Source organism: Pantherophis guttatus, chromosome 17 (genome assembly GCF_059756535.1).
Source record: "Pantherophis guttatus breed Tessera chromosome 17, ASM5975653v1, whole genome shotgun sequence".
In the NCBI taxonomy this organism is placed as follows: Eukaryota; Metazoa; Chordata; class Lepidosauria; order Squamata; family Colubridae; genus Pantherophis; species Pantherophis guttatus.
In genome coordinates, this window is record NC_142079.1 from 6,204,337 (window position 1) to 6,228,105 (window position 23,769).

Here is a 23,769-nt window from a genome sequence, read left to right on the forward strand (position 1 = left end):
TTTTCATTTCCCGGTGCGTGGCGCACCTGGGAAGGGCGAGATGCCTTTGGAATTGACTAGCGGAAGGCCTTTAGGGAAAATGTTGGGGTTTGATGCCTTCGAGGATTTTCATTTGGAGCCCAGAACATCACTGGATCCGCTCCATGAGTGCATAGGCTTCAAATTCTAAGAACAGAAATTCTAAGGAACAGGATACCCAATTTATATAGGATACCAAATTTCTTGTGTGTCCAATCACACTGGGCCAATAAAAGAATTCTATTCTATTCTATTCTATTCTATTCTATTCTATTCTATTCTATTCTATTCTATTCTATTCTATTCTATTCTGCTCTGTTCTACTCTACTCTACTCCTTATTTCTATTCTATTCTATTCTATTCTATTCTATTCTATTCTATTCTATTCTATTCTATTCTATTCTATTCTATTCTATTCCTATTCCTATTCCTATTCCTATTCCTATTCCTATTCCTACTCTATTCCTTTGAACTCTGGTGCTGGAGGAGACTCCTGCAAGTCCCTTGGACTGCAAGGCGATCCAACCGGTCAGTCCTAGAGGAGACCAACCCTGACTGCTCTTTAGAAGGCCAGATCCTGAAGAGGAAACTCAAATACTTGGGCCACCTAATGAGAAGGAAGGACTCCCTGGAGAAGAGCCTAATGCTGGGAACGATGGAGGGCAAAAGAAGAAGAAGGGGACGGCAGAGAACGAGGTGGCTGGATGGAGTCACTTAAGCAGTCAGCCTGAGCTTCAGTGGACTCCAGAGGATGGTAGAGGACAGGAAGGCCTGGAGGAACGTTGTCCATGGGGTTGCGATGGGTTGGACACGACTTTGCAACTAACAACAATTAGTTCTATTCTATTCTATTCTATTCTATTCTATTCTATTCTATTCTATTCTATTCTATTTCTATTCTATTCATTCTAAATTTAGAGGAAAGGAGCATCCATGGAGCCAGGGATTCAGAATACAGAGTAAGAGAGTTGGAAAGGGAGGTCCTCTAGTCCAACCCCCTGGCTCGAGCAGGATAGATCTCATTCTGGACAAAGTCTCTTCTTGAAAACCTCCAGGGATGGAGCACCCACAACTTCTGGAATCAAGCTGATTCCACTGATTGTTCTCATAGAAAGGAAATTCCTCCTTAGTTCTACAGGTTGCTTCTCTCCTTGATTAGTTTTCCATCCATCCTCTCGTCTTGCCTTCTGGTGCTTTGGAGAATAGGTTGACCCCCCCTCTCTTCTCTGTGGCAGCCCCTCAAATATTGGAAGATCGCTATAATGCCACCCCTGGTCCTTCTCTTGCATTAAACTAGACCGATACCCCGTTACTGCAACATAGTATGTTTATTCATCAAAGAACTGTTGTTAAGTCGAGGACTAGCTATATAGAAAGAGATACAGCGTTGACGTTACTTTATTTTTGTTTTATTTTTTATTATTCAAACTTCTATACCGCCCTTCTCCTTTCGGACTCAGGGCGGTGAACAGCCAAAATAAAAACATTTATACATAACATTACAATTAAAAACAGATTTAAAATAATTGATAAATTTGGCCCATAATTTAAAATCTGTCCATTTAAAATCAGTATCAAAATTTTAAAAACCAACCCTAAAATCAAGACAGACCGGCTAACTGAAAAAAGTAAGTTTTTAGGGCCCGACGAAAAGTTAACTAGATCAGCGATGGCGAACCTTTTCGGCACCGAGCGACAAAAAAGTTGCGCAGAAATGTTGAGCGCATGCACGCTTGCTCATTGGGGCCGTGCCCTGGAAAAGCCAAACTTCCAGGCTCTAGTGCGCATGTGCACCCGATGATCGGCCGGCCGGCGCGCATGCGCTGGCTGGTTTTCATCACTGCCGCGTGCGCGAAGGGATCGTGCTTTGGAAAAGCTGAATTTCTGGGATCTGCTGCGCATGAGCACCTGACAATCAGCTGGTCGGTTTTCGGCACTGACGCGCGCACGAAGGACAGCTGATCAACACGCGGAAGACAAACAGGCAAGGCCACGTGTGCCGGGTGACATGGCTTCACATGCCACCTTGGGCACACGTGCCATAGGTTCGCCATCATGGAACTAGATTGTATTTCTGCATTTCTTTTTCTTTTTAGTATCTCTGGCCATTAATTTATTTGGCGAAGAAAGAAATCTTTTTCCCTTTTTTGCACAACGTTGCTCTACCTCAAAAGGGAACAGCTTGACGGCATGTATAATTGTTATCGTGAGGAATGCTGCCACTGCGAGATGGGCACCTACACAAAAACAAAAACAAATGTCGCAGAATTTCCTACAGAGCGCCCCGAAGACGTTGAAAAGATTGTAATGATCAACAAGCAAAATTTTTTTTAAACAGGTTTTTTTTTTTTTAAAAAAAAAAGGCTAGTTAAACATGGAAGAAGCCTGGAAAAAAAGGAAACCGTGTTAAAGTTTCTGTAAAAATGATCAGCAGGAGGGGAGCAAAGGGGAATGGGGGTTTTTTTCACACAATGGAACTCTTGGTTCAAGAAGTGCTCAACTCACGACCACGATTGAGCCCCAAATTTATGTTGCTAAGTGAGACATTTGTGAAGGGAGTTTTGATCCATTTTGCAACTTTTCTGGCTGCATCTGTTAAGTGAATCACTTAACGGCAAGTTGTTAAATGAGTAACACGGTTGTTGAGTGAATCTGGTTTCCCCGTTGACTTTGAAAGTTGTGTAAAGGGATCAAATGATCCCAGGACCCTGTAACCATCAGAAATGTAAGTCAGCTGTCAAGGATCCAAATGTTGCTGTTATTAATTGTGAAGTCGTGTCCGACCCATTGCGACCCCATGGACAATGTTCCTCCAGGCCTTCCTGTCCTCTACCATCCTCTGGAGTCCATTTAAGCTCACGCCAACTGCTTCGGTGACTCCATCCAGCCACCTCGTTCTCCGCTGTCCCCTTCTTCTTCTTTTGTCCTCAATCGTTCCCAGCATTAGGCTCTTCTCCAGGGAGTCCTTCCTTCTCATTAGGTGACCAAAGGATTTTGAGTTTCCTCTTCAGGATCTGACCTTCTCAAGAGCAGTCAGGGTTGATCTCCTCTAGGACTGACCGGTTGGATCGCCTTGCAGTCCAAGGGACTCGCAGGAGTCTTCTCCAGCACCAGAGTTCAAAGTTCAAAGGGGGAGAGTGGGGAGGATGGAAAGAGATCAAAGAGGGGCTAAATGACAAAATTTAATCAGTTCTCTCTGCTGCCCTTGGAAAAACCCACCCAGTAGCTGCTTGTTCAGATACATACCGATATTTAATTAATGCTTTCGTTTAGAGTTGTTTTCACGTCTCAGCCTATAATTTCAGCTGGAACAGCCCCAAGCAGAGAGTTACTGTTTTGCTTCTCTCGAAAGGTTTTCGTTGCGAGGACTAAAAGAATTGCACGTTTAGGTCAGTGGCACCGTCAGCCAGATGTTTAGACTGGATTGGGCGTTTTTGTCCACCTACCGAGTCTTTCCCGACAATCTGGGATGTTGTTCGGAATGGGACAACTTGCCACAGCCAACTGACCATGGCCAACTCGCCAGGGGAAAATTCGCTGCCGGACAATTTCACAATTCTATTTCATTGTTTAAAATAAGCAAAAACAAATTTATTTTAATTTTTGCCGTTTTACATTTCATTTTGGTCCCTCCTCTTGCATTCTTTCTTTTAATGATTCTATTCTGCTATTTCTTTGATATTTCGGTAACTCTTATCCAGCAGCGAGTTGTTGTTCGATGTTGATGGTGGTACAGGTCTCGTCGCAGGACGTAAGGTGTTCCATGTAAAGCTGCCTTTCGCAATTGACTGACGGGGACTTTGTCAATGACGATGGTGACCCAGTGGGGCTCCAGATGTTTGGGGATTAACCCAATAGCAGGGGTGGGTTGCTGGGGGTTCACAGGGGTTTGGGAGAACCTCTAGCTAAGATTCTGTGCAGTTCGGAGAACCCCCAAATCCCACTCCTGGCTGGCCCCGCCCACCCCACCCCTCCCAGGAGTCCCCATGTGGCCCATTTTAGATGCAGGTAAATGCAGGGCACACGTGGAGGCTCGGTGAAGGCGAAAAACGGGCCTACCCGAAGTTTGGGAAGGCCAGAAACGGGCCCGTTTCCAGCTTCCAGAGGACCTCCAGAGCCTGGGGAGGCCGTTTTCACCCTCCTGGAAGCTCCAGGAAAGCACTTTAGCGTCTCCATTTTCTACTACTTAGTCTATTCTGTGGTCCCAGCAGTTCTTGCTTGCAGGCAAATGGTATTTCTTGCAAATATTCCAAGGCACCTCTTTGGCTACTAGTAGTCAGTCTGGCCGATTTTCCTGCACCAGCCAACTAGGTGATTTATTTCAATGCAAGATGTTGGCATTTTTCCAAAAAAAAAAAAAACCCATAAATTTGCATGAAAACCAGACAAGCTGAATTTATGTCTGCAAGAATCATAGGTGGAGAGAAAATCAGACTGATTCCTCCACCCAAATAAATGTCTCAAAGGATCAATTTTAGCCCCCAGTAAAGGCTACAACAATTCAGTGGTGGGTTTCAAAAAAATTTACTACCGGTTCTGTGGGTGTGGCTTGGTGGGCATGGCAGAGGAAGGATACTGCAAAATCTCTATTCCCTCCCACTCCAGGGGAAGGTTACTGCAAAATCCCCATTTCCTCCTGATCAGTTGGGACTCAGGAGGCAGAGAATAGATGAGGGTGGGTCCAGTCAGAGGTGGTATTTACTGGTTCTCTGAACTACTCAAAATTTCCGCTACCGGTTCTCCATAACTGGTCAGAACCTGCTGAAACCCACCTCTGCTACAACTGCATGGATGGGAAGGAAGGAAGGAAGGAAGGAAGGAAGGAAGGAAGGAAGGAAGGAAGGAAGGAAGGAAAGGACTAAAGCCATATACTTTCCAATGCCCTCTCCATCACCATTTAATTCTAAAAGATGCATCAGAAATACGCCATTTCTTTCAGGCTTCTGAACTTTTATATCAAAAGATGACACAATTGCAGGGCTGCCTATGCCAATACCACTTATGATACATAATACCATTTGCAAAAGCCAACGTTTAAATTCCATTAAGCTACGTTATTATTGACAAATACGTTTATTTACTTCTTCATTAAGTCTCAGAGTTAATCTTTTCCCATTCTATTACAGAACTGTGTAACAGAGCAGAAAAATAAAAGATCACTCTACTTACAGCAGCATACAAATATTTACTGAAAGAATGTGGCTTTAATAATATATGCTTATAAATGTATATGCATACATGCCAGCACTGGGTTTTGTTTTTTTTAGATTATGTAGAAATTTAGAAATACTTCTGTGCTGGGGGTTTAATGGCTACTAAAACCTGGGAAAGGCGGCATTCTCCAGTATAATCTCTCGAGACAAATTAGGAAAATCCACATAGTTCAACAACGTGCATTATTGTGTGTGTATCTGAAGCATTCGTACGAAGAGGAAACTAAAGAACAGGACACCTTTTCCAACTACTGCTGGGTCTTGGGAATTGCTGAATAATACTGAATGAAAGCTTAAAGTTTATTTATTTAGAATTTAGAATAACAGAGTTGGAAGGGATCTTGGAGGTCTTCTAGGTCAACCCCCTGCTTAGGCAGGAAACCCTACACCACTATTTAAAATGCCAAGGCTTAAAGTCAAGGCTAAAAGTTTATTTATTTAAAATGTTACCTCTCAACTCTGAATTCAGCAAACGCGGAAGATGTTTATCCCCGGCAAAATGTTACAATACAATACAATTAATCGGGACAGGGATGGGCAGCCAAACCATCCTTGGAACACAACGTCAACAAAAATTATTCCCACGTCAGATACGTCAGTCTTTGACGGGAGAGAAAAGAAAGCGTGATTTGATTTAGCTTGTATAAAGCGCAGGTCTTTGCAGTGGCGTCTGTCTTATTTAACGTCTGCTTAGGAGGCGCACGATGCTCATTTCAAGCTCCCCTCTTCCTGAAACTCATCATAATTAATATTGCATACTAAGCTCACCAGCCACTTCGGCGTGGCGTGGCATTGTTGTTCAATGCCATGCCACGCAGGGAGTCAAGCTATTCTCCAAAGCACGGCGGGTAGGAGAAGAAGCAATGGGTGGAAACTAATCAAAGAGAGAAGCAACTTAGAACTAAGGAGAAATTTCCTGACAGTGAGAACAATGAACCAGTGGAACAACTTGCCTCCAGAAGTTGTGAATGCTCCAACACTGGAAGATTTTTAAGAAGATGTTGGATAATTGAGCCTTGGTAGTACTAGGGTTTAAGGCACCCTGTTATTAAGCTGCTTAAGACCAGCTGCCTGCAATTACTGCAGGGTTCGAATCTTGCCAGGCTCAAGGTCGACTCAGCCTTCCATCCTTTCTAAGGTAGGTGAAATGAGGACCCAGTTTGTGGGGGCAATGAGCTGACTTTGTATAAATATACAAAAGAATGAAGGCTATTGCTTAACGCATTGTAAGCCGCCCTGAGTCTCCGGAGAAGGGCGGCATATAAATCAAATTTTTAAAAAAAAAAAAAAAAAAAAAAAACCTCTTTGTCTGAAGTGGTGTAGGGGTTCCTGCCTGGGCAGGGGGTTGGACTAGAAGACCTCCAAGGTCCCTTCCAACTCCGTTATTCTGGTCTATTCTAAACCATCATAGAGAGGGACGCAGCCTGAAAGCCTGGCTTACCTATTGCACCTTGTGAAGAACACACAAAAGCTGTTTAGAAGGCACCATTTTTCTCAAGGCTGCACATCAGCTAATTTTTGCTTAACATTACACCGCACATTTTAGAATTATTGTAAGGAAGGCAGGAGCAAGGATCGAACGAGAGGCTCTCAAGACAACAATTACCAATCTAATTTTGATTTAAGGCATAAAACACCAGGCAAAATTCATCTGATTTTTTAACTAGGCAAAGCAGCATTTAACTGAACACACCGCTTAATTTTTATAGGGAGGGAGGGAGGGAGGGAGGGAGGGAGGGAGGGAGGGAGGGAGGGAGAGAGAGAAAGAAAGAAAGAAAGAAAGAAAGAAAGAAAGAAAGAAAGGGAGGGAGGGAAAGAGAAAGAAAGAAAAAGAAAAAGAAAAAGAAAGAAGGAAGGAAGGAAGGAAGGAAGGAAGGAAGGAAGGAAGGAAGGAAGGAAGGAAGGAAGGAAGGAAGGAAGGAAGAGAGAGCGAGAGGGAGGGAGGGAAAGAGAAAGAAAGAAAAAGAAAAAGAAAAAGAAAGAAGGAAGAAGGAAGGAAGGAAGGAAGGAAGGAAGGAAGGAAGGAAGGAAGGAAGGAAAAGAAAGAAAGAAAGAAAGAAAGAAAGAAAGAAAGAAAGAAAGAAAGAAAGAAAGAAAGAAAGAAAGAAAGAAAGAAAGAAAGAAAGAAAGAAAGAAAGAAAGAAGTCCCATGCTTTCTATCCCGGAAGGATTAAAAAGTGGCAAAATGAATTCTCCTATTCTAATAACAACAAAGGACATGAAGGGATTAGTGTTTCTCTTTCATTGTTTCTGGTCTTTCAGAACTGGGCTCCAAGGAAGCTCAAATGATTTAACTGTTGTTGTTGTGTTGTTGTTGTGTTGTTGTTGTTGTTGTTGTTGTTGTTGTTATTATAGAGGTAAAGCTTATCCCCCAAATCAAAGTTTCCCACTGATTCAAGTTGTCAAGCAGGGGGCCAAGCTCCACTAGAATCTGCTATTCAGAAAACCAGATAAAAGCCTCTGGTGCCCTTAAGACAATTAATTATAGATATAGTAAGTGACAACACGATGTGGCAGGCTACACAATCTGAGATTCCTGACAAATCTAATTAACAGCACATCGGAGGTACTTTGCCTCTCCTTTACATACCCTTGTCAGCTTTAAGAGTCTAATGAGGAACACGGCTTAAACATTCTTAAGAAGTTCCCAAGTTGGATCGCATGGCTTCAAACCGGACCTCCCCTTAAAACCACCGGTGCTCAAACACTTTGCAAGTTTGGGTGAACAGAAAAGTTCCTCTCAAGACACCTACAGCCGTGCGAGATGACGTAAGCCCCCCCCAAAACTTAAAAAAAAAAAAAAACCCCCACTGATGTGGTTTGAGTTAATATGATAATTGCGAATAAATCATTAGGCACCTTGTTTTCAGCCGATCCATCTGGATCGCGTCCATAAAGACAAGAGATGTTAAAATGTGAATGTTTGTTGAAATGAAGTGTGACGCTGGGGTCTTTTAAATGGGCAACGATCAACGGCCGCCAATTTTATTTGGCTTTGTAGCATATTGATGGGTGGCTACTGCTCCTTCACGGCACTCCTAGTTTTCATATCTAATAAAAGTCTAATGAAAATGTCTATATGTGTGGGCGTACAAACCCAAAACAATTTTTGGGGGGTTGCTGCAGGCATACAGAGAGACACTTTCATTAGATTTTTTTTTTTAAAGTAAGATTAAAAACGTATACATCAGAATGGACTAAACTAGACTAGACTAGACTAAGAATAGAAACTAAGCAAAATGAAACAAAACAAAACGAAACAGAAACAAAATCTGGAAGGGACCTTGGAAGGTCTTCTAGTCCAACCCCCTGCTCCAGCAGGAGATCCTATACCATCTCAAACAAGAGACTGTCCAGTCTCTTCTTAAAAACCTCCAGTGATGGAGCGCCCACAATTTCTGGAGGCCAGCTGTTCCACTGGTTAATTGTCCTCACTGTTAGGAAGTTTCTCCTTAATGCCAAGTTGCTTCTCTCTTTGATTAGTTTCCAACCATTATTTCTTGTCCTGCCCTCCAGTGCTTTGGAGAAGGAGGGAGGGAGGGAGGGAGGGAGGGAAGGAAGGAAGGAAGGGAGGGAGGGAGGGAGGGAGGGAGGGAGGGAGGAAGAAAGAAAGAAAGAAAGAAAGAAAGAAAGAAAGAAAGAAAGAAAGAAAGAAAGAAAGAAAGAAAGAATTTCTGAAGGCCAGCTGTTCCACTGGTTAATTGTCCTCACTGTTAGGAAGTTTCTCCTTAATGCCAAGTTGCTTCTCTCTTTGATTAGTTTCCAACCATTATTTCTTGTCCTGCCCTCCGGTGCTTTGGAGAATAAAACAGAAAAGGAGGGAGGGAGGGAGGGAGAGAGAGAGAGAGAGAGAGGAAAAAGAAAGAAAGAAAGAAAGAAAGAAAGAAAGAAAGAAAGAAAGAAAGAAAGAAAGAAAGAAAGAAATCGAAGAGAAAGCTAAAAGTACAAGAAGAGGGGGGATCAACCAGGAGGGATCAACTTACTCCAAAGAGGATCAACCTATTCTCCAAAACACCTGAAGCAACGGATAGAAACTAATCAAGGAGAGATGCAACCTAGAACTAAGGAGAAATTTCCTGACAGTGAGAACAATTAACCAGTGGAACAACTTGCCTCCAGAAGTTGTGCGTGTTATTCTATTAAGAAAGTATTCTATATTAGTTTGTATTCGTTTTTAATCATCTTCTTTTTTTAAAACCTTTTGATGAATTTATAAAAAAAACAGACAAACAAACCTTCGAAAGCCAAACACACTGGGATCTCAAACAGCATAATCCTCTACCAGAAAGCAAAACAATTCTGCTGTTTTTACTCGATTTTTAGTTTCGAAACAAGCATGTTTTAAATAAGACTTCTGGTTTGGGTTTATTATAATACTGTAGTAGTTCGCGACGAACCTCCCGCCATGCCTCTTTTCTCTGCCAATTGGCTTTATTATTTAGCAAGGATGAGTCTATTTCTGAGGTGGCAGGATAGGAATTATAACAGGAATAAATTAGATCAACAGAAATCAATTGTGCTCAGAGATCCCCTTCCTTCTGTTAAAACGTACTTCAGTAACTAAAAATACCTTTGGATGGATATCATCTTACAGAAAAAGTGTTCTATATATCTAATATAATCGGTTGTGGCAATCAAGGAGGATGCATTTTTTCTAAAAACGAGCCCTGGCTCTCTTATAAGCTTTCAAACGTTTTTAAAAGAAACCACAATATTTTCCACTACTTTATAAAAACAGGTTCCATTTTCTCCAGTTCTGGCTTCAAGATGTCAAGGGATGGGAAGGACCAGACACAGCATTGTGAGCTCATTAGAGATGGATATGCAAACGAACATTTCAACTGAGTTCCATGCAAAATGAAAACATTTTTTTAAAAAAAAAAACAACTATAGGGTCAACTTAGTTCTGAGTTATTCTTTGCCCTGCCCCCCCCAGACATAAATCCAACCTGCCCGTTTTAGCTATCAAGATAAGTATGAAAAAACATTTTCTCCAAAGGCAGTAACTTTGATTAGTTTCCTAAGGTAGCAAGCTGTTCTCACCAATACAAATTAATCCATTTACACAGAATATCTATTATGGCAGGAGTGGGCAAATATGGCCCTTTTACAACCTGTGGACTTCAACTCCCAGAATTCCTGAGACAGCCAAGCTGGCTCACGAATTCTGGGAGTTGAAGTCCACAGGTCATAAAGGGGCCATATTTGCCCACCCCTGATCTATGGAGATTCTCGGTCATCCAGGTCATGGTTGTCCCAAAGGTGCCTTTTCAGAAGGCAACTGGACTTTTGTTTTTGTTTTTCCTTGAAGACAGAACTGAAGACGTTTCTTGGATGAGAAGCGAAATGTCTTCAAGGAAAAAAAAAAAAAACGAAGTCCAGTTGCCTTTTGAAAAAGCACCTTTGAGACAGCCAGTACGAACAAAACCACAAATCAGTTCTCACTCAAATACAATCCCATCACAAGGCTGTACTATACAGGTAGAAAACTATATTGTGCTATACAAAAATATACAAGGCTGCACATTTTTAAGCTACCACAATAATTTGGGCAGTAGCGCAGCTACTTCTTCCAAACGGAACGAATGCACAAGATCCATACTTTTGACCGTAAGCATCCTAGTAGTCCCCTCGGCAAGATGGAGGGCACAGAAATAGGCGTAAGTATTGAAATAGAAATAGACACAGAAAACGGGTAATAAAAAGAAAATATTCTCGGGGAAGAAGCAGGCAGCCAAACATGTTACCCACAATCTTTAAAACACCTTGATGAAGTCCAGTTGCCTTTTGAAAAAGCACTTTTGGATACCTTGTTATAAATTTAAAAGATAAGGGAAAGGTGTCTCTGTGGATTTTACTCTGCCAGTCGTTGCTGACTTTAGGGGGTGTCCCAAAGGTGCTTTTTCAGGAGGCAACTGGACTTCCTTGTTCTTTGTTGGGTTTTTTTTTTTTTTTTTTTTGGGGGGGGGGGAGACGTTTCGCTTCTCCTCCAAGGAGCTTCTTCAGCTCTGACAGGGTAGTGGAAGGATTTATATTCCTTGCAGACAGCTGGTCATTTGCATCCTTTTAGAGGGTCGCTGAAGCACTTGGAGGTTTTATCTGTGTCCTCAGGGTCACCTGAGTGGTGCTCCTTGTTACTGTAGTCTGCAATTTTTTTTGTTATTATTATTCTTTAATTTTATAGGCCGCCCTTCTCCGGAGACTCAGGGCGGCTTACAATGCGTTAAGCAATAGCCTTCATACTTTTGTATATTTTATACAAAGTCAGTTTATTGCCCCCACAAACCGGGTCCTCATTTTACCCACCTTAGAAAGGATGGAAGGCTGAGTCGACCTTGAGCCTGGAGAGAATTGAACTCGCAGTAATTGCAGGTAGCTGGATGTTAAATGCTACCTTAGTAGGAGGCATTAGCCTCCTACGCCACTCAGGCTCCTGAGCAATCCATTCCTACTCCCAACACCATTCAAAGGGTGTCCATTCCAAATTGTAGAGCTAAACATCTGTAGAGATTCTCAGTCATTCAGGTCATGGTGGACAATCATGACCTGGATGACTGAGAATCTCTACGGACTTTAGGGAGTGTTGCTCCTCTCTGTTTCAAGGCCGTTGAGCCATGGGGTCAGATGGCCAGCATGACCTCATGGAGTGCTGTTACCTTCCCACCGAAGTGGGTACCCTAGTACGGTATACAGGCTTAAGGAAACATCAAATGCTTCAAATGAAAATTGCCAACCTCTGGACCAGCCGTCGCAAGCCTGCTCGAGGGCTGCAAATTCGGAAGTGGGTGGGGGGTGGGGATTGGTGGAATTAATGCAATAAGGCTGAGGTCACTCTCGCAATCTCGACCGGTGAGTTTATTAAGTGTCAGGATGTATTACATGAACACGGTGGGGGAAGTGAACTGTAAATGGAGAAATAGCATCAGCAATTCAGCAATCGTATTTTTAAATGTGGCTCCTTACCTTTTGTTAATAGGCTTCTCATTTTTTTCGTATGGACGGATGAACCACTTCCCGATCCTGACAAAGTTTTTGTCCATCAGGCATCTGAAAGGAAGAAAGAGAGAAAAGTAGGAAAAGGGTCATTTCACTAACAGAAAAGGATGCTATCGTCTTCGTGGCATTCGCCTTCGTGGCTGTTTGTATCCAACTCTGCTTTTCTGCCCTTATTAGCCTTGGTCCCTTATTTCTCTCACGTCATTACTGTCTGTCCGGGTGTATATTTTAAAAATGGGTGTCGCCCTACCCCCCCTTCCCCACATCAACTAATAACAGGCTAATTCTCACATCATCAAAGCAGAGACCCAGCTGGCTGCAAATGCTAATTTAAAAAATGTTATCTTTTACTGGATTAGTGTGTAAAGCCAGCCTTCCAAAATACAAAAAAAAAAAAAACAAAAAAAAAAAAACAATGATTAGACAAATATTTTCAAACCGTAGTACTGACTCGTGTAAGAAGATATATTTTGATCAGCTAAGTTGATAGCTCGGTACTGAAACACAGTTATTTTGAAGCAATAAAGTGTTTGAATTTTAATTAAGTATACCTTAACAACATTATGTAAAGCTTCAGTAAATGAGACCCATTCACTAAGCATTATATTCTAGAGCATTAGAGTCAATAAAAATCAGCAATGTGTCATTATGTGCATATTAATAGTTAACCCATTATCCAATTGCCTGTTCCTAGGTAGTCAAAATGGAACCACTTAGCATGCAAAAAAAATAATAATAATTAATATACACTCCATCCGAGCTCTGCAACACAATTAGATCTAATCAAGTTCAACAGCCATGAAAGAGTGAGTTGATTGATTTCTCAAGTGGGAACGTGAAACACCAACAAGTGCTAAAATACTGTTTTTATTTTCAGAAGCGGTTCAGCAAATGCAAGCCTTTCACAATCACTCAAACAGATGTTTCTATGCCCCACGGTCCCTAAATCCAGGGTTGTCTGAGGTTTATATAGCACGGCCTGTATTGCAGCTCAAAATGCAGCAACAACTGGCAATTATTTGTTTTGTAATTCCAGGGCAAGAGAGCGATTACAGTGATCGAAAGATCAAACCGAGATCAGGAATCCCAAGGTTAACTACCGGGGCTCAGTGAGTAGCCTCGTTCGCTTACGATTTGATTTTATCTGGTCAAAAACAGCAGTTGTGAAGATGCTAAAAAATAAGTGGCATGCTGTCACATCTAGCGACAGAGTCAAAAAAAGGTAGTCTTCCACTTACAATCGCAATTGGGATCAGGATCCCTGTTGTGCTAAGCAAGCGATTATTAAGCTGAGCAAGAGATTATTAGTAGTAGTAGTAATACTAAGTACAGCTAATCCTCGACTTCACGGCAATTGAGCCCAAAATTTCTGTTGTTAAGCCAGATATTTGTTAAGTGAGTTTTGCCCCATTTTACGACCTCTCTTGCCGCAATTATTAAGCGAATCACTGCCGTGGTTAAGTTAGGAACGCGGGTTGTTAAATGAATCTGGCTTCTCCATTGACTTTGCTTGTCAGGTGGTCGTAAAAGGGGATCATGTGGCCCAGGGACACTGCAACCATCATAAGCGTGAATCAGTTGTCAAAAAAGAGCCTGAGAGTACAGTGGATTAAAGCACTGTTAAGTAACACCAGCTGCTTGCAATTACTGCAAGTTCGAATCTCACCAGGCTCAAGGTTGACTCAGCCTTCCATCCTTTCAAAGGGAGGTGAAATGAGGACCCAGATTGTGGGGGCAATAAACTGACTTTGTATAAATATACAAAAAGGATGAAGGCTATTGCTTAACGCATTGTAAGCCGCCCTGAGTCTCCGGAGAAGGGCGGCATATAAATTAAAGCAAAAAAAATAAATAAATCCAAATTTGGATCACCTGACGATGGAGATGCAGCAACGGCCCTAAGTGTGAAAAACTATCGTAAGTCACTTTTTTCAGTGCCTTTGTAACTTCAAACTGTCACTAAACGAACTGTCAAAGGTTTACCTGTACTGGATTAGTATTATTAAAACAAACCTATATGAAGACAGTTAGGGGTCAAAATAACAAACTGATCAAACAACAGGTTAAATCTATTATTGAGGCTACGATGAGAAAACACTAATTTAATTCCAAGTTTCCTATTTGCACTTTAAAAAAAAAAAAATCCCAGTCCATTTTACTACCATGAACTGGTGCCATTTCTATTTTAATATTGCTCTAAGGGAAGTCGACTCGCCTTCCGGAACTGAAACAACTGTTCAAAGAAGCAAAGGATTCTTATCTATAAGGCACAAAACTAATTTAAATACAGAAGCAATACGTTGAAAATTTCAGAGAGTCCCCCACTGGGAAAATTAGGAGCCCCCCCCCCCCAAAAAAAGAGGAAGCATTTCTTAGCCTTAGAATATTTGGGTTTGACAGCAAACAGAAAGCAACCCATCTCAAAAATTAGTAACTTGGGGTGTATTTCGCTAATTCCTTGTGAAGTCTATATTGTAGCTTGTTTAAAAAGACCAGCCGCAAAAAAAAAAAAAAAAAAGGTTTTTGGCAAATTCTGAGATATCAGCCAAAAGGAGGAAACAGTTCATTAGCGAGCAATCAAAACCATGGGGCCTTGCCAGAAAGGAATGTTTGTATCGAACAATGGAAAGTTTAATCAAGATGACATGAGGAATCAAGCCTTCGCGTTGAAAAAAATTCAAGAGGAATTCCAGACTGCTAATTCTACTGGATTTCCAAGGCCCCGAATAACAGTATTTTCTTGGCGACTGGGATTTGAAGAGAAATTTCTCGATGTGCTTAATTTTAAGAAGGGGGGGGGACTGTTTAAACTGACTCCCATCCCATCCGATCCCTTTTGCCAGTAGCATAGAAATAAAAACATAGGTAGTCCTCGACTTACAACAGTTCATTTAGTGACTGTTTGAAGTTACAACAGCACTGGGGGGAAAAAATGATTTACGGACATTTTTCACACTTTACAACTGTTGCAGCTCCCCCATGCTCACGCGATCAAAATTCGGATGCTTGGCAACTGGCTCATATTTATGACGATTGCAGTGTCCCGGGGGTCACGTGGTCTCCCTTTTGTGACCTTCTGACAAGCAAAGTCCATGGGGAAGGCAGATTCACTTTAACGACCGTGTTACTAACTTAACCACTGCAAGGATTCACTTAATATCCACGGCAAGTAAAATGGGACAAATGTCTCACTTGGCAGCACAAATTTTGGGTTCAATTGTGGTCATAAGTCGAGGACTACCGTGTTTCCCTGAAAATAAGACCCTGTCTTATTTTTTATTTTTATTTTATTTATTTTTTTGAACCCTGAAATAAGTGCTTGGCCTTATTGCCATGCGCTCAAAAAGTCCGATTGGGCTTATTATCAGGGGATGTCTTGTTTTGGGGAAAACAGAGTATCTATCTATCTATCTATCTATCTATCTATCTATCTATCTATCTATCTATCTACCTACCTACCTACCTACCTACCTACCTACCTACCTACCTACCTTGTTTCCCCAAAAATAAGACCCTATCTTATATTTTTTTTGAACCCTGAAATAAGCGCTTGGCCTTATTGCTATGCGCTCAAAAGCCCGATTGGGCTTATTATCAGGGATTGTCTTATTTTGGAGGAATAAGGGTTTACAGCCCTCTCTAAGCGGTTTACAGAGTCAGCCTCTTGCCCCCAACAACGACATCAATGATACTGCAACGAAGAATTTTAATATGTTCACCTATTTAAGAGACCGCCATCTCTAAAATAAATGTAGTCCTTGACTTTTGACAATTGAGCCCAAAAATCTCCGTGGCTAAGTCGTAACTTTACGACTTGTGGATTTCAACCCCCAGAATTCCTCAGCCAGCCATGCTGGTTGGCCGAAGAATTCTGGAAGTTGAACTTTAAAAAATCACACATTTGCCACGGCTGGAGACTCCTGTGCTATGGGATGAAAACAGTGGTGGGATCCTTCCGGTTTAACAACCGGTTTGGTGATCGCGCGCTTTGCTCGCACACATGCGCAGTTGAATAAAAAATCACCTTCTGCGTTAGTGCTAGGGAATTAAAACAGCTGAGGGGCGGCAATCTGCTCTACCGCGCTAATCAGCTGCAAAGATAAAAGTAAGTAAAGTGTGGGGCCGGTGGGCAGGCCCAGCTGATCGTCAGAGCGAACCGGTTCACTTCCAGCTGATCGTCGGAGCTACCGGTTCACCCAAACCAGTCCGAACCGGAAGAATCCCACCCCTGGATGAAAAGGACTTGACAACCTCTGCCTTAGACAAACATCTGTCTCGTGCTTCTTTTGGACAAAATAACCAGCTGTGATTGCCAAGACCATCTGTATTCCATTACGTCCTGGTCTGTCTTACAACAACTGCCTTCCTATTTCCCCCATTTTTAGTCTTTAAGCTGGAGGGACGAAGATAGAGCGAAAGTGTGTTGCTGTTGTGTTAAATGCAGGGAGTTTGGTAAATTTTCTTAATTGCGGTTTCGCAAACATTTATCTTCCGGGCAACCCTTCATTTGATCCACGAGATTTCCTCCTCGTTTTAAGGTCTTAGCAAAGTAAGCATCTTTTCTCATATACAAATAAGAAGAAGGGAAAAACATTCCTGAGTGCTGCTTTTCCCTACCTCGTTGAAAAGAGGACTGTTCGGCACCTTCCCCTGAAGCAAACTGTGTGTCAGATTACTAAATTCAAATCGGAAATCCAAAGCAACATTAACAAAGCTGTCGTACACACTCACCTTTCCAACAGATTGTGGATTGCCTTGAAAAGCAGCGTCCTGCATTCGTACGAAAGCCCGTTCTCCCAAAATCCCTCTTCGATCACTGCAAGAGAGGAAAAACAGCGGAAGTGTTAGCATTTTCTTTTATTTCTTTATATCTTCCCTTTATTGTTTTTATAAATAATTTGAGGCAGCCAGCATACCTAATACTCCTTCCTCCTCCTGTTTTACCCACAACAACAACTCTTGATGTGAGCTTGGATGAAAAAGAGGGACTGACCCAAAGTCACCCAGTTGGCTTTCATACCTAAGGTGGGACTAGAATTCGCAATCTCCTGGTGATTGGCCCAAGTTATCCAGCCACCTTCAAGCCTAAAGCGGAACTAGAACTCACTGTCTCCTGATGATTGGCCCAAGTTATCAAGCCACTTTCAAACCTAAGGGGGAACTAGAACTCACTGTTTCCTGGTGATCAGCCCAATATCACCCATCCAGCTTTCATTATAGAATTTTTCTAGAGTTTGTTGTGCAATAAAAACAACTTCAAACAGGGTGAGTTCAGCCATTTTCACTTCTATTATTTGAAACCTGAGATCAGAATGGCTACGCAATACCACGCTTAATTTCTCATCGCCATTGTATCTGTTTCATCTACCTTTCCAAAGATTCACTCTCTTCAGTAATATGTGCAGTAATAGTTGCTGTCGATTAAAAACATCATCAATCAAAGGAGCAACAGAAGCTGATGAACTGGATGACACAATACTAAGCTATGTACTCGGTGGATAATGCTGGATCCACTCACTATCAGAATCCTGGATGCATAAAATTGGATTCATCAGACATATGGGGAGCAATTACAATCAATCTTAAGTAGTTTGGGAATTAAGGACTTGAGTCTTCACCTTCAGAGTGACCAAAAGCTTTCAAAATCCCACCATAATCAACCCTCTGCAACTGAATTAATATGAATACAGGTATCTATGGGGATTCCCAGTCATCCATGCTATGGTTATCCCAAAGGTGCTTTTTCAAGAGGCAACTAGATTTTCTGGTTTTTCTGGATGACTGAGAATCTCCATAGACATTTAGAGATGCGTTTTGAGATGAACGCCCTTCGAATGGCGTGGGAGAGAGCTGAAGAAGCTTCTTGGATGAGAAGCGAAACGTCTTCAAAGAAAAACCCAGCGGCCTCTTCAAAAAGCACCTTTGGGACATGAATACGAAGAGCCCTTGACTCTCAACCGGTTAGCATCAGAAAACCAGACACCCCCCCCTTTCCAAACATAGAAAAACTCATCAACCGTGCAAAAAACTTTTGACCGACAGATTGGCAGCTTTCTAATTTTTTTTTAAGGGTGGCAGCTAAGCAACCTTTCCTAAGGTCTGCTCATTTTTCATAGCCCAATTTTCGAACTGCAAAGAAAGAAGCCATGTAGAGATCAAGATAACAGACGTTTTAAGCGTATTGGTAGCAGTTAGGACAACGCCGATTTTAAAATTCAGCCTTTTGCTTTTAATTCTGATTTGTTTTTCATTTTCATTTGTCACGCTGTTTTAACAACAACTTTGAAACAACTTTGTTTAAAAGCAAAAGCCAATGAGATTCCACATCCTTCAGTAGGGCAAACAGCCGATTTGAAAAGGTAGGATTTGTATGATAAAAATAGCAGGGGCACAAGATTAATATCCCCACCCTGCAGTGTCACTGAGTTTCCTACCTAATGTGCAGCTGACCTTTAAACAAATATCTGTACTCACAAAGGAAGAAGTCCAGAGTTCGTCCCATCTACGGCTTCTACACCTCAGATACCTGAATTAATTAAAAGTTATTGTCCTGCACACTGACTTACTACTGTCCTGCTATTGGCTTGCTGCAGAAAAAAGCAGGGGGAACATACATTATGGGACACGATTAGTTGCTTGGTCATTAAAAATGACTGAAAATCAATTTCTTCCTCTGTTGTGCTGAAAAGCTTTTTAGACTAAAGTGTGGCGCACAAGATAAGGAAGCAAACAATTACAGATGGAGGCTTTTTTGTACATTTAAAAAAAAAAAAAAAACCCGAAGCTGTTTTTTTTTTTCCTCCCTATGATGCCCTTTCTTCAGTATTAAAAAAAATCAATCTGAAAATCCAATTCATTGGCAAACGTCTACATTAAATAAATATATCAAAAATCCAATTACCACAGACTGGAACTAACAGCATTTTATCTCCGGTTGAATTTGTCCATTTAAGTGACAAATGCAAAAGTATCACGGTGTCCTGGAAACTGACGTACACAAAGCCAACAAAACAGCATTGATTCTGAAATACTGCATTAAGGCCATAAACTATCTAATCAAAGGCGAGCCTATTTGATCTATCATTGTTGCAATACCGCCGATACCCTGCAAATTACGTGTTTGAAGTGCGTTCCGACCCCTAAAGGGACTGGCTGCTACGGTATGTGCAACGAAGCCCCGTCTACTGCTCACGGGTTTTATGCTGCTTTTAGCTAAGGAAGTGTGTCATCGTGTACTATATTCAAACGATGGGAAAAATATCTTTGCCATCCGATCATTTTGTATTATGTTACCCTGTTTGCTTTGAGGCTATTACAAGTGCATAGATAGGTAGGTAGGCAGGCAGGCAGGCAGGCAGGCAGGCAGATACTATAGAGATAGATAGATAGATAGATAGATAGATAGATAGATAGATAGATAGATAGACAGACAGATAGATAGATAGATAGACTGATAGATAGATAGATAGATAGATAGATAGATAGATAGATAGATAGATAGACTGATAGATAGATAGAGATAGATAGATAGATAGATAGATAGATAGATAGATAGATAGATAGATACTGTAGCTAGATACTGTAGCTAGATAGATAGATACTGTAGATAGATATAAAGAAAGCAAGATACTATAGCTAGATAGATACTGTAGCTAGATAGATAGATACTGTAGATAGATAGATACTGTAGCTAACTAGATACTGTAACTAGCTACCTAGATAGATAGATAGATAGATAGATAGATAGATAGATAGATAGACAGACAGACAGACAGACAGACAGACAGACAGACAGACAGATACTGTAGATATAGATAGATAGATAGATAGATAGATAGATAGATAGATAGATAGATAGATGACAGGCAGGCAGACAGGCAGACCAATTGATTCCTGACTAAGGACATTCTGCAGCATGAGAATATTAACAGGCAATTTAATAGATATGCCTAGAGTGGGAACAGCTGAGCTATTTACTGTTTACTGTTTTTTAATAGAGTGCTAAAACTAAGGCATTCCCATTACATGATTTTTTTTAAAAAAAAAAACTCAATCGAGGATAAAACAATGATCACCTTTGATTAAGGAAAGATACTTTTATTATATTGGAAAGCTAAAGGAGCTGAGCTTTTTATTTATTTATTTATTGTAGTGGGTAGCCACACACAAACACACACACACACACACATATATATATATATATATGTTAATCCGATCAATGCCCTACAGGACCAAAAATTTCCCGCCAAACAAATTAAACCCAATAAACTGGCTTTTAATAAGCCCGATACCATGCTTACGATAATCTGTAGAGGACTTTCAACTCTCTCATTAGTTTTTTCATCTGGTTTCCACTTTAAATAGAATGCTTCTGCCACCTCATTTTGTTGATCGATCGTGATATGTTTCATGTTCGGCTCTTTATATTGGGTTTCCGTTGAAATGCTCTTTATATAACTATGAAAAACACCGTCTCTTTTATTTAGCCCTTTCACTTTCTTTCAGGATTATATTGCTATGTTATCGCCAACTCCTTTGTGTTTTTTCAGCACTTCCAGATACTGAAAAACACGGTTACATAAACATAAAAAAATGGAAAATGCACCATTTAAAAAGACAGTTTTAAAAAAAAAAAGACTCAACCACTTTCCCAGGGACTAACGCATGTCTACTTCTCACGGGTCGATGTGCAGAATATTATTATTAGACAGAAAACAGAAGCTGTTGACTCTTACTTTTGCATTTAACTTTCCTTTTCTTTTTTTAATGTTTTGATTCTTCTTCTAGTAGCCCATGAATAAGTCACAGGGCGCTCGGCGTGATCTGAAATTTATTCTAATTCGAGACTTTCACACGGCACAGAAAGTAATTGTGGCCATGTTCGACCAGGACACTTAACAACAAAAATCACCGAGATAATTGCTTCTTTGAAATATGACAACCCTGGGGATTGTAATCCACCAAAATCATTTCAATCTGCAGGAGATTTTGTGTGTGTGTGTACATACATACATACAAAATATGTAGCATATTTTTTAAAATCTTTGTATGTGTGTGTGTACATACATGCATACATATTTTTTGATGGATGGATGGATGGATATGGATATGGATATGGATATGGATATGGATATGGATATGGATATGGATATGGATATGGATATGCATATGCATATATAAAGGTAAAGGTAAAGGTTCCCCTCGCACATACGTGCTAGTCGTTCCCGACTCTAGGGGACGGTGCTCATCTCCGTTTCAAAGCCGAAGAGCCAGCGCTGTCCGAAGACATCTCTGTGGTCATGTGGCCGGCATGACTCAACGCCAAAGGCACACGGAACGCTGTTGCCTTCCCACCAAAGGTGGTCCCTATTTTTCTACTTGCATTTTTTACCTGCTTTCGAACTGCTAGGTTGGCAGAAGCTGGAACAAGGAACGGGAGCTCATCCTGTTATGCGGCACTAGGGATTCGAACCGCTGAACTGCTGACCTTTCAACCGACAAGTTCAGTATCTTAGCCACTGAGCCACTGCATCCCTATAAAGCATGTGTGTATGTGTGTATATGTATGTATGTATGTATGTATGTGTTTACATACGCACATACATACATATAAAATATATAGCTTATATATTTTTAAAAAATCTTTGTGCGTGTGTGTATGTGTGAAGATTTTTAAACCAATTACATTAAAACACCTAATAAACATGTTCTCTTCGGACTAATAAGCTGAAAAACCAAAGCTTTGTTTTAAAGACGATTAAGCATTGCTGTTATCTCTGTCTTTTGAGAAGAGCAAAAACCAAACACACAAAATCTGCCTTGCGTGAAGAAAGAATTGCTTTGAAGGAACCAGGCAGAGAAATCTTCCCCATTTCAAGCCACTTCAGACAGCCATATGTCTAGTGGATGTATGGGATAGGCCAGTATAAATGTTGGAGCAGGGAAGGGGAATACAACCTAGATACTATATGTAGGCGTGGGAAGTGTGGAGAAAGGTTTCTCACAAACGCAATCGCGGTGACTGATAATTGCAGCATGAAATTATTTAGAGCAACAATAAATGCAGTTCAACTTAAGAGAGAGCCAGTTTGGTCTAGTGGTTAAGGCACCAGGCTAAAAACCAGGAGACTGTGAATTCTAGTCCTGCCTTAGGCATGAAAGCCATCTGGGTGACTTTGGGCCAAACACCAGGAGTTTGGGAGTTCTAAGTGGAGTTATTTATAAAAATAATAAAGGTGGGACACAAATAAATAAAGTAAGAGATGACGGATAAAGTAAGAATTCGTATTATTGAGATTTCCTGTTCTTCTGCATTAAGGGCAGGATGTAACTGGGCAGATACACTGAAGTGGAGACGCAAACCATCTTCTCTGTACTATTAGATAAAAGTTTCCTTCAAGTGGAGCTCTGTTACTGATGACGCTTCTTCATACAACAACACAGACACAATTTCCCCCGCTGCCTCCTTCCGGGATGTGTTTTCAACTTCCCAGATTAATCTACACCCTTCTGGGACTTCTGGGTAGTCGCTCTCGGAGTGCAAATCGAGATCAATCCAAATTAATTTTTGGAGCTCAACCCAAGTGTCTTGACACCATCATCTCGGCCGAATCAATGTATTGCGTATCGTCATCTCATTTTATTTCGAAAAGCTCTTCCCAGTAAAACGGAAAGTTGGCAACATCCGTCACTTTCTGCTGTCATCAAGTCTGAAAAAATAAAAATTAAGCACAAGGTTTTTTTGGAGAGGGGAGGGGGAGAGAAAGAGTCTTGAGGCCATTTCGGGATTGAGGCAAAAGATCTGGAACGTGCTGTTAGAAAATGCAGACTGGGTGTGCCAAATTTTGCCTTCCGTGGAGTGGAACTCCGACAGTTATGACTGTTCAAAAGCTATGAAAAAAAAGAAAGAAAGAAAGAAAACACTGCCAAATGACAAATGAAGCTTCAGAGGAAGCTGTTTGGTCCAACCTGTCCTCGAGGAATATTTTCAGGCATTTTTTTTTTTTTTTATTGATATAGTACCAAGGGGATGGCTGGCGCTCTTAATCCCTCGTCATGGACATTTTAGCCAAGCAATCTTGAAAGTGCCTGCTAACCTCTCATATAAAAGCAGCCAGATAAAGAGAAGGTTTTTATACCTTCTTAAATGTATTCGGTTCTGAATTAGGAAGGAAGGTTAATTCCCATGTATCGTTCTATTTGAGTTTGGATTGTTTTGAGGCCCTTAAAACTCTTGCAAGCAAGGAGCGATCGGAAGAGTGAAAAACAGAGAGACTAAAATTCCCTGGTTTAGACACACCTGCGCAGTGAAAGAAAAATGCTGAACCAGCGAGGTCAAAAAGTATTATATATCTGTTGCTAAGTGAAACACACAGCCAGCAGAGGGAGCTTAGCAAGCTGAGCTTTAGGATTTGTTAAAAACAAGACACACACACACACACACAGAGGAAGATTGACACACATTAATAATCCAAAGAAAGGGTATTACAGACATTCTCTTACAATGCATAAAATTGGGATTTCAAAACCGGACGGTCAAGT

General features: G+C 41.1%; 1 protein-coding gene across 2 annotated transcripts in view; it reads right to left on the bottom strand.

The window, feature by feature from the left end:
* MED13L (mediator complex subunit 13L) overlaps positions 1-23,769 on the bottom strand; it is a 177,692-nt gene that overhangs the window by 77,682 nt on the left and 76,241 nt on the right. For both annotated transcript variants that reach the window (XM_060683764.2, XM_060683765.2), the window contains exons 3-4: positions 16,960-17,044; positions 12,196-12,279 (exon numbers count right to left, since the gene is read on the bottom strand). In XM_060683764.2, the coding sequence (XP_060539747.2) occupies positions 12,196-12,279; positions 16,960-17,044 (169 nt within the window). The remainder of the gene's footprint in view (positions 1-12,195; positions 12,280-16,959; positions 17,045-23,769) is intronic.